The sequence below is a fragment of the Hyperolius riggenbachi genome, chromosome 1 (assembly GCF_040937935.1).
Source record: "Hyperolius riggenbachi isolate aHypRig1 chromosome 1, aHypRig1.pri, whole genome shotgun sequence".
In the NCBI taxonomy this organism is placed as follows: domain Eukaryota; kingdom Metazoa; phylum Chordata; class Amphibia; order Anura; family Hyperoliidae; genus Hyperolius; species Hyperolius riggenbachi.
The window spans coordinates 73,811,840-73,825,269 of NC_090646.1; the positions used below are offsets into that span (position 1 = coordinate 73,811,840).

Genomic DNA, 13,430 nt, shown 5'->3' on the forward strand with positions numbered 1-13,430 from the left:
ACAGATATTCTACTACTTAATTCCAATAATATTGTTCCATCAATTTAAAATGACAGTGGAGAGTTAGAAGTTTGTGTTTTTTTTTTTTTTTCACTTGTACAACCATTTATTACATTGATTTGTGAGGCCATTGAGTGGGAAGAACCTGCTACTGCTCCTTCAGTTGAAAAGAAGCACTTAGTCAATTAGTAGATATTTATTATTGCGGTGCACTTTTTTGCTATTTCCTTTTCAAAGTCTAGTACTGCAAGAAAGAGGAGAGCATTTGAAGCCCAACATATTGTCTAAAAAATACAAGAGGAGGCAAAATCATACAAATCCGGAAAAAAAAGCTGGAAAAGTTTTTATGCAATCTTCCAAAGACTCACCAGACAAAAGAACACCGCTAACAGGCATCAACAACGAAAGCAGGAGCGTTTCTTGGACCCTAAGAGATCCGGGCACTTTTGGGAACGCCAGCCGGAAAATGGGTGTGGCCACGCACCATAATGTGTGATCATGGGTGAAGCCAAATTTACATGACTTAATAGCGGTCTAAGTAGGCATGTTGGAAATATTGGATGAAGCCCCCTCCCCAATAATACAAAAACAAACCTCCAAAATGCAGCATATCACATACATAGGCAGTGTCATTTAAACATAACTAGGCAGAGTTACCTGGCTTCTGTGCTGGCTGGTCTGCATTTATGCTGGGTGGGCTGGCCTAGTTATCCAGGTAATCTGGCAGTTCCCCCATAGCATTCCCTGACCGTCTCGTGGACCCCTCCCATGCTCCCACAGGGCTCCCACTGAGGCACCACCCCTCACAGCATTCCCCCATAGAAGAACCACAGCGCCCTGCATGCTCCCATTAAGGCATCACAGTACCCAGCATGGCATCACAGCACCCAGTATGCCCACATAGAGGCACCACAGCTCTCAGCATGCCCACCACTGAGGCACCACAGCTGACACTGCCTGGGGGACATCCGGGGCACCCCAGAATAGATTTGGGGCACGTGCCACTAACTTTGGGGCTAGCAACGCCCCTGAACGAAAGCGCTTCTAACTAGCATAAGGGGGGGGGGGGGGAGAGGGATATAAAAATATGTTGAACAGAAAAAAAAAGTTTTACTTTACAGTTTAACAAAAGATTTGGAAATAACCTGAATTCAACTGGTGAAAAGGGCACTGGATCTCGTTTATAGTAGGACTATAAAGTATGTATAGAGGATCAATTAGCTGCTTGGCAAGATTTTATCCAAAGAGACCTTGGCAAATAGTGGCCCAGGATGGTGACGTACTTCATTTAGAATGCGCCATAATCTCTTCTGGTGGAAAAAGTTTACTAACTAACTAGCCCAATAGGAAACCTTGCCCAGGTATAAGGCTTCTTATAGGTCTACTGACCTTTTCCACACCTTTTCCACCAGAAGATATTGTGCATTCTACAAGCTGTGGATAGAAATACCCTTCACAACATTAGCAGATGGGAAGTCATGGCAGATGGGAAGGTGCCATGCCAACATATGTCCTGATTCCTGACCATCCTGGATACAAACATGTCTATGCGTTCTAGACCAAAATCAATGACCTTCACAAGGCCTGTACTGTCCAGGAGGAAGTTGCCTGGCTTGACGTCTCTGTGAAGAAAAAGAATGTGAGGTGTGTGCAACAAATACCTATCTAGAGGAAGTGTTTTCTAGGCTACAAGCTATGTCTTGCGTATCACAATCTTAGAGTACAGGAACCGTAGGCAACTAATGGAGTAATGGATCTAATGGAGCAGAATACATATTTATAATTCAGTTCAGTTTCAGGTTGGAGAGGAATCGAGAAGGCGTCGCAGCTGCTGCCAGTAAGCTCAGACTTGAAACTAGCAATGCAAACCTCTGACATGATATTTCTGAAGGAGCAAATATGGCATCTGGTGTTTGGCTGGAGGGAAGAGGGTACTCATGCTTAAATCTGAACTCAAGATGTTTTGTAATTAATACAAACAGAATATAATGAAAACAATCCTTAATAATAAAAGCCTGAAGTACCTGCATCCGTGGTCTGCATCTGTGTCAATCGCCGAGTGTGCAGGTGCAGAGTCTTGGGTGTGGCCACTTGTGTGGGTGGGCATGCACGCATGTGTGGAGACACGGACGAGGCCATGCGTGTGGGAGGCCATGTGAGCAGGTTTGGGGGAGTGCTCGGCCAGGACAGCGCATGCGCAGTGGAGCGTGACTGGGCCAGTCAGGGAATTTACCGGGCCACACAGCAGAACAACTGAGGGAATTGGGAGAATGTCAATCAAACAGACAAATTACAGGGGGCTGAAGGAAGCCTCAGCTTCATGTTGTATCTAAGTGCTATTATATGTCCCCATTACATGGGTATCTTTTTAGTGCCCATATTAAAGTCTCCACCTATTTATAGCATCCCCATTTAGTGTCCTCTATTGTGTGCTCACTTATAGTGGCTCCTGTGCTATGCATTCCTTATAGTAGCTCTGCTCTGTGCCCTATTATTTTCCATGGTGATCTAGTAGCTCCCTTTTCGCACCTATAGTTTTCCCTAGTTTCCATCCCCTCCTCCTTTTAGCTTTCCCTGGTGATCTACTGCCCCTTATAGATTGCCATGGTGGTTGTGTGCCCCCCCCTCATTTTATAGCTTTCCTTGGGGTCTAGGGGTCCCCCTCCCTTTCATATAGTTTTCCCTGGTAGTCTAATGGTCTATCCCTCCCAATATATCCTTCCCTGGTAGCCGAATTGTCCACCCTCCCTTATTTTCTTATAGTCTAGTGGTTTCTCCTACCCCTTGTAGCTTTCCCTGTTTCCCTGGTGTATTGACCCCTTCTCCACCTCATAGCTTTTCCTGGTAGTCTAGTGAACCCTCCCCCCTTATAGCTTTCCATGATAGTCTAGTGCCCAAACACACACAGACACACAGACTTCACACCCCCCTTGCAGATAATACAGATAAATAAGATCACATCAATGTCTCTAACATTTGTTTAGTAGCTGATTTAATTTCCTTCATAGCTGACTGGTTTTGAAGCATACACTTTCATTAAAGAACGGAAGGAAAACAAGTCATGCAACGCCTATATTCAGTTTCACAAGTTAGGTAAGTTTTTGTACAGATTGGTAATAAAGATTTATCACTGTGGTGGACTTTTGGTCGTGGGACCAAAGTAGAAATTAAACGTAAGTGTGCCCTAAATTATAATCTTTATATGCTGCTTTGCTCTGCATAACATCAATCTTTTTTTCTATCAGACTCCTTGTAAGTATTATTTTAATGTGCAGCTTTTGTATTTATCTAGACATTTTTAAAAATTCAATCTGTTAAAAATGAATAGGTATGATTTTAACTTAGTGATGTGAATGCCTTTGTAAACTGTAGGGTAGGGAATCTGCCTTTGTGAACTGTATGGTAGAGAACCAGTTTTAAAAGACACATACACTGTACCTAAATCATAATTTAGTATTTCCTGGCATGATCATATTTTGAGTTGGAATAGACTGGGCTTGAACTCCCTACATTGAAAATGAATGGGATCACTTTTAGGGATAAAAAACACTCAGGCATATGTACTGATACAGAAAACATTATACCTTTTAAATGATCTTATTTTTAAACTGTGCTCATGAGCAATAGTCTCTTTAGAAAAAGTTTATCATATGAAGAAATGCATGTTATAAAATGTATATAAAAAAATTCAAATGGCAAAACACTTGCTATATTGTATAACATTTCCACTCGCAATAGCAAGAAACATACAGTAAACAATAAATCACGTTGTAGTGCCAAAATCTGGCATATTAAATTACTGCTCTAAATTGTAAAATTATCTTTAGAGAAACTTAACAAGTCATAGAAATAGCTAAATAATTCAGAGAGATTACTTTAATAGCACATTGTTAAAACAATGTAAACCTAACTGTTTACTGCAAACCTTTTTTAAATTTTTTTGATAAATAATGGGGCTTATTTTGCCTAATCAGAACAATAAAATCAGCCTAAATATATAGACCTCACAAAAAGATCTATTTACATTTTAAATGAAGAACTGTAACAACAAAGACTACAAGACTGAACACACTTTCTCACAGTATTCTGACTTTAAAGCAGATTGGGGGAGATACATGTAGAACACAAAAAAAAACACCTGTTACTCGGACGTAAAGAGTAATTACTTTGCATGTACTTCATAACTGATTGACTTTGAAGTAGTTTTTTTCATCCAAAGATGGAAGTAATAATGTTATGCAACATGTACTTTAGGTTTCACTAGTTAGAAAGGTTTTTGTACAGCTTCTGAGTAAGGATCAATCACTGTGGCGCACTTTTGGTAAAGGTACCAAAGTGGAAATAAAAAGTAAGTACATACTTAAATATTACTTTTGCTTTGCACCCTGCTGGAACATTTTTACAAACTGTTTTTATGTTTTTCCCCTTAGTATGCATTGTTGAAAATTCCACATATGTCTGAATTGTTTATTTGTAAAAAGTAATATATATGTCTTAATTAAATTGTCATTATGTTTTTTTTTTAATATAATGTTGCAACTAACTACTAAGATAACATAAGAAGTGTAATTGGATTTTTTTTAATGGTTGGAAAAAATTACACAAATAGAAAGGTTAAGTTTTTTAGTTTATGACTGTTGAAAAGTTAAACAGATGTTCTTAGTCTCAGTTCATTGATGTGAAATTTTCTATACAAGGTAAATGGGGCAAGTATCTATTGTGAAAAGCTTTGGGCAAAAAAACTATTTGGAGGTGATGGGCCTAATCTAATTCACATTTTTCCTAAGTTTCCTCCCAGGAGATAATTTTTCATCTTCTGTTTAAAATAACTTTTCAGCACTCTGCAATGGACAAAAGTACCAAAAAGTAAGTGAAAAAGTGCTGTCAAATGCATGTTGATGACTGAAAAGGCATTTTATTGATAAGATGTGAAAATATCACCTTCAAGAAAACGTAGGACAAAATGTGGATTGGATTAAAAATCAAACCTGTAACTTGGATATGAAGTGTAATTACTTTGCAGTCACTCCATAGCTTATTTTGAAGTAGTTTCTTTCATCCAAAGATGGAAGTAACAATGTTATGCAACATGCACTTTAGGTTTCACTAGTTAGAAATGTTTTTGTACAGCTTCTGAGTAATAGTTACTCACTGTGGCTCACTTTTGGTAAGGGTACCAAAGTTGAAATAAAAAGTAAGTACATATTTAAATATTACTTTTGTTTTGCACTCTGCTGGAACATTTTTGCAAACTGTTTTTATTTTTTCCTCTTAGTGTGCATTGTTGAAAACTAAAGATATTTCTGAGTTGTTTACTTGGAAAAAATAACATATGTCTTTTTTTCATTGCCATTGTTTTTTTCATATAACTTTGCTGCTAACTACTAAAATAAAATAAAAAAGTTTAACTGGAAATTTAATTTTAACATTATGGAAAAAATCACATAAGCAAACAAGTTAAGCTTTTTAGTTCATGACTGTTTAAAAGTAAAACATGTGCTCTTAGGCTCAGTTCCTTGCAGTATTTTTTTTTCATACAGGGTGGATGGGGCAAGTATCTATTGAGAAAGACTTTTGGCCAGAAAACTACTTGGAGGCAATTGGCCCAATCCAATTCACATTTTCTCCTAGGTTTTCTCCTAGGAGATCATTTTTTGTCTTCTGTTTAAAATAACTTTTCAACACTCTGCAATTGAAAAAGTACCAAAAAGTAGGTGAAAAAGTGCTGTCAAAATTATTCAGAGTATTTTCTTGCTTGCTGGTGGCTTAAAAGGTATTTTATTGATAAGATGGGAAAATATCATCCAGGAGATAACATAGAAGAGAATGTGAATTGAATTGGGCCCAATTGGCCCATATGCAACTCACTTTTTCTCCTGAGTTTTCTCCTAGGAGATAATTTTTCATCTTCGATTTAAAATAACTTTTTAGCACTGTGCAATTCAAAAAAATACCAAAAAATAGGTGAAAAAAATACTGTAAAAATTATTTTGAGTAGTTGTTTGCTTGCTGGCAGTTTAAAATGCATTTTATTTACAAATTGTGAAAATATCACCTTGGAGAAAACTCAGGTGAAAAAGTGAATTGCATATGGCCCAATATGTCTTTAAAAAAATCAAACCTGTTAGTTTGATATGAAGGCCTATATGCAATTAACTTTTTCACCTGAGTTTTCTCCTAGGAGATAATTTTCATCTTCTCTAAAAAACAACTTTTCAGCATCTTACAATTAAAAAAAGTACCCAAATGTTAGTAAAAAAGTGCTATCAAATTTATGTTAAGTGTTTTCTTGCTTGCTGGTTGTTTAAAAAGCATTTTATGGCACGGTATGAAAATATCACCTTGGAGAAAACTTAGGGGAAAAAGTTAATTGCATATGGGCCGAAGTGTAATTACTTTGCAGTCACTTCATAACTTATTTTGAAGTACTGTAGTTTCTTTCATCCAAAGATGGAAGTAACAATGTTATGCAACACAAACTTTAGGTTTCCCTAGTTAGAAATGTTTTTGTACAGCTTCTGAGTAATAGTTACTCACTGTGGCTCACTTTTGGTAAAGGTACCAAAGTTGAAATAAAAAGTAAGTACATATTTATATATTACTTTTGTTTTGCACTCTGCTGGAACATTTTTGCAAACTGTTTTTTTTTTTCCTCTTAGTGTGCATTGTTGAAAATTCCAGATATTTCTGAATTATTTATTTGGAAAAATAACATATGTCTGGATTCAATTGTCATTTCTTTTTTCATATAACTTTGCCACTAACTACTAAAATTAAAAAAAATGCAACTAGAAGGTTTTTTTTAGCAGTATGGGAAAAAAAATCACACAAACAAACAAGTTAAGCTTTTTAGTTCATGACTGTTGAAAAGTAAAACATATGCTCTTAGTCTCATTTCCTTGCAGTGATTTGTTTTCATACAGGGTGGATGAGGCAAGTATCTATTGTAGAATACTGTTGGCCAGAAAACTACTTGGAAGCATTTGGCCCAACCCAATTCACATTTTCCCCTAAGTTTTTTCCCAGGAGATAATTTTTGTCTTCTGTTTTAAATATATTTTAAGAACTCTGCAATTGAAAAAGTACCAACATTTGTGTGAAAAGGTACTGTCAAAATTATTCTGAGTGTTTTCTTGCTTGCTGATGGCGTAAAAGGCATTTTATTGATAAGATGTGAAAATATCACCTAGAAGAAAACTTAGGAGCGAAAAAAAGTGAACTGGATCAGGCCCAATTTGTCTTAAAAAAAAAATCAAACGTGTTAATTTGACATGAAGTGTAATTACTTTGCATTCACTGCATAACTTATTTTGAAGTAGTTTCTTTCATCTAAAGATGGAAGTAAAACGTTATGCAACGTGTACTTGAGGTTTCACTAGTTAGAAATGTTTTTGTACAGCTTCTGAGTAATGGTTGCTCACTGTGGCTCACTTTTGGTAAGGGTACCAAAGTTGAAATAAAAAGTAAGTACGGTACATATTTATATATTACTTTTGCTTTTTATTCTGTTGGAACATTTTTACAAACTGTTTTTTTCTCTCTTGGTATGCATCATTGAAAACTCCAGATATTTCTGAATTGCTTATTTGAAAAAATAACATGTATGTCTGTATGTAGTGTTATTGTTTTTTTTTTTTTTCTTACAACTTTGCAACCAACTACTAGGATAAAAAAAAAAAAAAGTTTAACCTTATGAAAAAAAAATCACATAAACAGACAAGTTATGTTTTTAGTTCATGACTGTTGAAAAGTAAAAAGGATGTTCTCAGTCTCAGTTATTTGCAGCTAAATATTTCAAACAGGGTGCATGGGGTAGGTATCTATTGTGAGATACTGTTGGCCATTAAACTACTTGGAAGCAATGGTCCTTATGCAATTCACTTTTATCCTGAGTTTTCACCCAGGAGATCATTTTTCATATCCTGTGAGAAAAAGTACTAAAATGTGATCACAAAAGTGATATCAAAATTATTTTGAGTATTTTTTTGCTGGCTGGTGTCTTTAAAAACATTTTATTGATACACGGTAAATGATCTACTGTAAAAAAAACTCGTGAGAAAAGGTAATTGAATAGGGGCCATAAAAATTCAAACCTGTTACTTTGACATGAAGAGTAATTACCTTGCATTCACTTCATAACTTATTTTGAAGTACTGTAGTTTCTTTCATACAAAGATGGAAGTAAAATGTTATGCAGCATGTACTTTAGGTTTCACTAGTTAGAAATGTTTTTTGTTCCGCTTCTTAGTAAAAATTAGTCACTGTGGTTCACTTTTGGTAAGGGGACCAAAGTTGAAATCAAAAGTAAGTACATTTTAAATATTACCTTTACTTTGTATGCTTTTGACCATTTCTGCAGATTAATTTTATTTTTTCCCCTCAGCATGTACTGTTTTAAAGTTTCACATATTTCTAAGGTGTTTATTTAGAAAAACAACATGTATGTCTGAGTTCAAATGTTATTGTTTTTTATTAACTACAGAAATCTTAAGACTTTTAGCTGAAAATATGTTCTAAACTGTATGAAAATATTCACACAGACAAGTTAAGGTTTTTAGCGTATCTCTGATGAAGAGTAAAATATATGCTCTAATTTCCATAAAGTGAAATTGTTCATACAGGGTGCATGGGGCACGTATCTTTTTTAGTACACTTTTGTCTAGAAAACTTTGACTTTGAGGCAATGGGCCAGATCCAATTCATTTTTTTCTCCTAAGTTTTCTCCTAGGAGATAATTTTTCATCTTCTGTTTAAAATAACTTTTTAGCACTCTGCAATTAAAAAAAATACCAAAAAGTAGATGAAAAAGAACTGTCAAACTTATTCTGACTATTGTCTTGCTTGCTGGTGGCTTTAAATGAATTTTATTGATAAGATGTTGAAATATCACCTACGAGAAAAAGTGACTTGGGTAAAACTCAATGGCCCATATGTAATTCACTTTTTCACACGAGTTTTCACCTAGGAGATAATTTTTTATCTTCTATTTAAAATAACTTTTCTTTACTTTTCAACTAAAAAAGTACCAAAAACGTAAATGAAAAAGTACTATCAAAATTATTTTGAGTATTTTCTTGCTTTCTGGTGGCTTAAAATGGACTTTATCGACAATTTTAAAAATATCCCCTGGGAGAAAACTCAGGTGAAAAAGTGAATTGCATATGGGCCAATGGCTCTTACGCAATTCACTTTTTTTCCTGCGTTTTCACCTAGGTAATATTTTCACAACTTGTAATTAAAATGCCTCTTACACCACCAGCAAGCACACAAATACTCAAAATAATTTTGAACAATACTTTTTTGTTATACCTTGTAGGACCAAAGGTGCACATTATGAAATGTGACAGAATCACTAGCTATAACATTTATCTCATAATCTTGTAACTAAAATTGGTTTTATATTTGGAAAGCAGTAAAAATGTAATGATCAAAGAAGAAGAAGGTTAAGTTTTTGTAAACATACAGTAGTTTACAATATTGAAATTGCTATTAGATTGTAAGAAACCTATTAAGAGGAAGTAACCAGTCTGGCTCTTGTTTGGTAAAAAAACAAACAAAAAAAAAACCTTAGAGGTTAAATGTAGGGAAGAGTACATAATGGCTAATTATTTATTATTAATGCATTTAGTGAGTATTTTTGTGCTAATTGTATATATATACATTTAGATAAAAGTTAATTTAGATGATTAAAAGTAATTTAAACAAAATGGCTAAAATGTTAAAGCATTATATACGTAAAATCTTGTGAGATAATTGAAAAGTATGTATTTATAGTAAAATACACTAATGCTGCCTACACTTGTAGAAGTCTAATGGTAAAAGTTTTGAGTAATCTTATCAGCATGCACATAGTATAAAGAAATGCATAAATAGTCTGTACAAATTATATTATATCATCCTCTTACAATGCTCTGCTCTGCAGTATGATAATTCTTACTTACATACTGCTATCAGTCTATCTTTGAAGACCATAGTACTGTGTAGACATCTAGTATTATTACACATGTATAAAGCACTGACATCTTCCACAGTGCTATTGCCTAATTAATGTAACATGTAACTATGCCACCATGCTGCCCATATGCTCACATCTATATGACCATACATGTGATCTGGGTAAAAGTAGATACAAATTTAATTTCAACAGTATTGCTACTTAAAATATTTTTTATCCTAAAAATAATGTGTAGAACGTGAATCAAAGGGAAAAAACACAATACAAAATTACATTTGAACTATGAGGTATTAATAATTATGTTTGTTATTTATTTTATCCCACTATGGTCTATCACTAGAGATATCAATGTTTATGTTTCAAATAACACCACAAAACACAATTATGTGCAAATTCTGTTTATTGTAAACAAATAACGAATGACATTATGTATGTTGAGTACAATTCTGTTTTCCTAAAACAGAGACTATTAGCACATGTTCAGCTTTATGAGTCAAAATCAACCCTCAAAGGACTGTAAGTGAATGAACAGGGTAGGCATGCATACAGTATCAATAATCAGAAGTATACCTATATTTTAAAGAGGAACTGTCGCGAAAATCTTAAAATATAAAACCCATACAAATAAGAAGTGCATTTCTTTCAGAGTAAAATAAGCCAGAAATTACTTTTCTCCTATGTTGTTGTCACTTACAGTAGGCAGTAGAAATCTGACATTACCGACAGGCTTTGGGCTAGTCCATCTCTTCATGAGGGATTCTCAGCATGGCATTTATTCTTTATAAAGACATTCTCTGAAAATGTTTAAATCAAAGATGCTGGCCAGCCTCCCTGCTCACTGCACACTATTTTGGGAGTTGGACGGAGGAACTGCCATCCATTAAGTGCTTTTCAAAATAAAAAAAAACCTGAGAACCCCCCTATGAGAAAATGGGCTAGTCCAAAATCTGATTTCTACTACCTACTGTAAGTGACAGCAACATAGGAGAAAAGTAATTTATGGCTCATTTTGCTCTGGGAGAAATGTACTTCTTATTTGTATGCGTTTTAAATTTTAAGATTTTCATCTAGAAAGCAGACAAGGTATAAAACTTATGCTAGATGTGGCACGGAAACACTGATTCACCCTAAGTACTGTAAGTAATAGCAAATAGAGAATATACAGTGTGTATATATATATATATATATATATATATATATATATATATATATATATATATATATATATATATATATATATAGTACATGGGCATATTGTAAAAGGAAGATACTGTAATGTTGAATACTTGAGTTTTTGTACAGGGAAGTAGTTGAGAATAGTTACTGTGGTACATGTCAGCAATTAATTAAGGTTAATCATAGAGTTCAAAAGTGCACTGATTTACCAATTCATACATATTAATAATTTACCTAATATGAACTTGACATAATGGTCAACAAAGTTGTGTATATTATAACTCAATAGTGTCCACCATTTTTGTTTCCAGGAAGAGTAGATGCCGCTCCTCACGCATTCATCTTCCGTCCTTCAGAGCAACAGATACAAACAAACACAGCAACGATTGTATGCCTGATTGAAGAGTTCTATCCATCAGACGTCATCGTGGCGTGGAAAGGAGACAGCAGCGCCATAAGCTCCGGTGTTATTAACAGTGAGAAGATAAAGGGAGCAAATAACACTTACAGCATGAGCAGTACACTTACTATGCCAGTTAGTGATTATAACAGATATGAATCATTCACTTGTGAAATCACTCATAAAGCTCTGACATCAACATTGAGCAAATCTTTCAAAAAGGCTGAATGTACGCTATAGGGTAAAACAAACAAAAGAAACAACATCCTAAAATTACCCTGATTTAACTTTGGAGAGTTTCCTCTATATTTACCTATTTAATACGGTATATACATTTACCAAATACATTTTTGCCTTCAGACGTATGTTTTGGCAAATACATTGTTATCTATTTTAATACTTCTACCTATTTGATGGAAACAAGTATATATGTTCTGCTTTTGTCTTGATATGTCATAAAACTAAATAATAAAAAAAAAATATTCTGCTTCAATCAATTGTTTTATTTCTTATTGTTACTACTGTTCCTATTACTGATTACAGCAAGATTCTTTTTTCACAGATTACCCGGATTTCCGTGCCAGAAGTTTCTGGCCCCCTAAGGACCAGAGACTACTGGACTAAAAAACGGCACTTACCGTTGTCACGTCACACTGACACACCACTATCATCGTTCATGCCAATCTCCCATCACTGTAGCCCCCTCGCTCTGCCATCTCTATGACGGCAGAGCTCCCTGAGCTGGTCAGGAGCCAATTTCATTGGCTCCTGACCCTGTCATCAATGTCAGCCAATGTGATTGGCTTACAGTGATCACAGGGTAAGGACCCAATAAAGGGAGCTAAGTCGTCATACCGACAACAGAGTGAGGGGACTGCAATGGCAAGAGAGCGGCGGGAGCGGCAGGAGCATGTGGCAAGGAGGATTGAAATCTACGCCCTGACAAAGATAACAGGTGCCAAACAGGGTGTAGATTTCAATCAGCACAGTCCGCAAGTGGTTAAATAATTATCACAACACATACAACACAAAATGCTTTAACAAGGGGGACATATATACAGTTACTTGTAGTCCCTTCTTTGTGGAATGAGCAAGACTGGGATAGCCTTCCACATGTTTGCTGGGGGTGGAGGGGAATTATCTGTATTATATAAAAATCAAAGCTGGGACAAATTGGACTAAGCAATGTGAGATGTAAAAGGAGCGTAGTGTGTGTAATATCAGTGGAATGCAGTCAGATTATACACACAACTCCCCTATTACTTCTCACATTCCCTGGTCCACTCAGTCCCAGCTTCACAGATTGTAATTCCGTTTTGGAGGCTGTAGGCAAGGTTAATGAAGTACAATGTTGGGGGATTTTGTTATTGTTTTTTTTTTTCATGGTTTACATAAATTTTAAAATCCCCATATATTGGGTGGTGTGGCTCTGTAAAATGTATAAACTATAAGCTTGCCATACACCAGCGGGTCTGGATGTGAGCCTGACTTCAGGGTCATAAAGACATAATTTGCATATTTAGGAGTAATTCATCATGGGAAACCATAATTGCTCACTTAAAGGACACCTGAAGTGAGAGGTATATGGAGGGTGTCATATTTATTTCCTTTTAACCAATACCAGTTGACTCAAACACTGCCACTCCAGCTCAGGAGACTTGGGCGCAGCAGTGAGTAACATCGGCACCGTCAGAAGACGGAGCTGAAGTTACTTATAAAACACTATAATTCGGCCTCCAGAAATTGCTGGAAGCCGAATTATTTCATTCCCCACCATCCATGGCGGCCTGGAGGGGGAAAAGTATTTAACATCAATGGGAATTTGTGCAGGAGCAGGATAAGCCATACAGGCTGTATCCTGCGCCCAAGTCTCCTGCGCCGATACCTCTCATACGCAGT

At 35.6% G+C, this 13,430-nt stretch overlaps 1 gene segment (V, D, J or C); it reads left to right on the plus strand.

Moving 5' to 3' along the window:
* The window catches only part of LOC137563083 (Ig kappa chain V-III region MOPC 63-like), a 662,489-nt gene extending 650,465 nt beyond the window's left edge, over positions 1–12,024 (plus strand). Inside the window, 2 exon segments of the C gene segment in view lie at positions 3,136–3,173; positions 11,443–12,024. Coding sequence covers positions 3,136–3,173; positions 11,443–11,771 — 367 coding nt within the window.
* Positions 12,025–13,430: the final 1,406 nt, after the last annotated feature.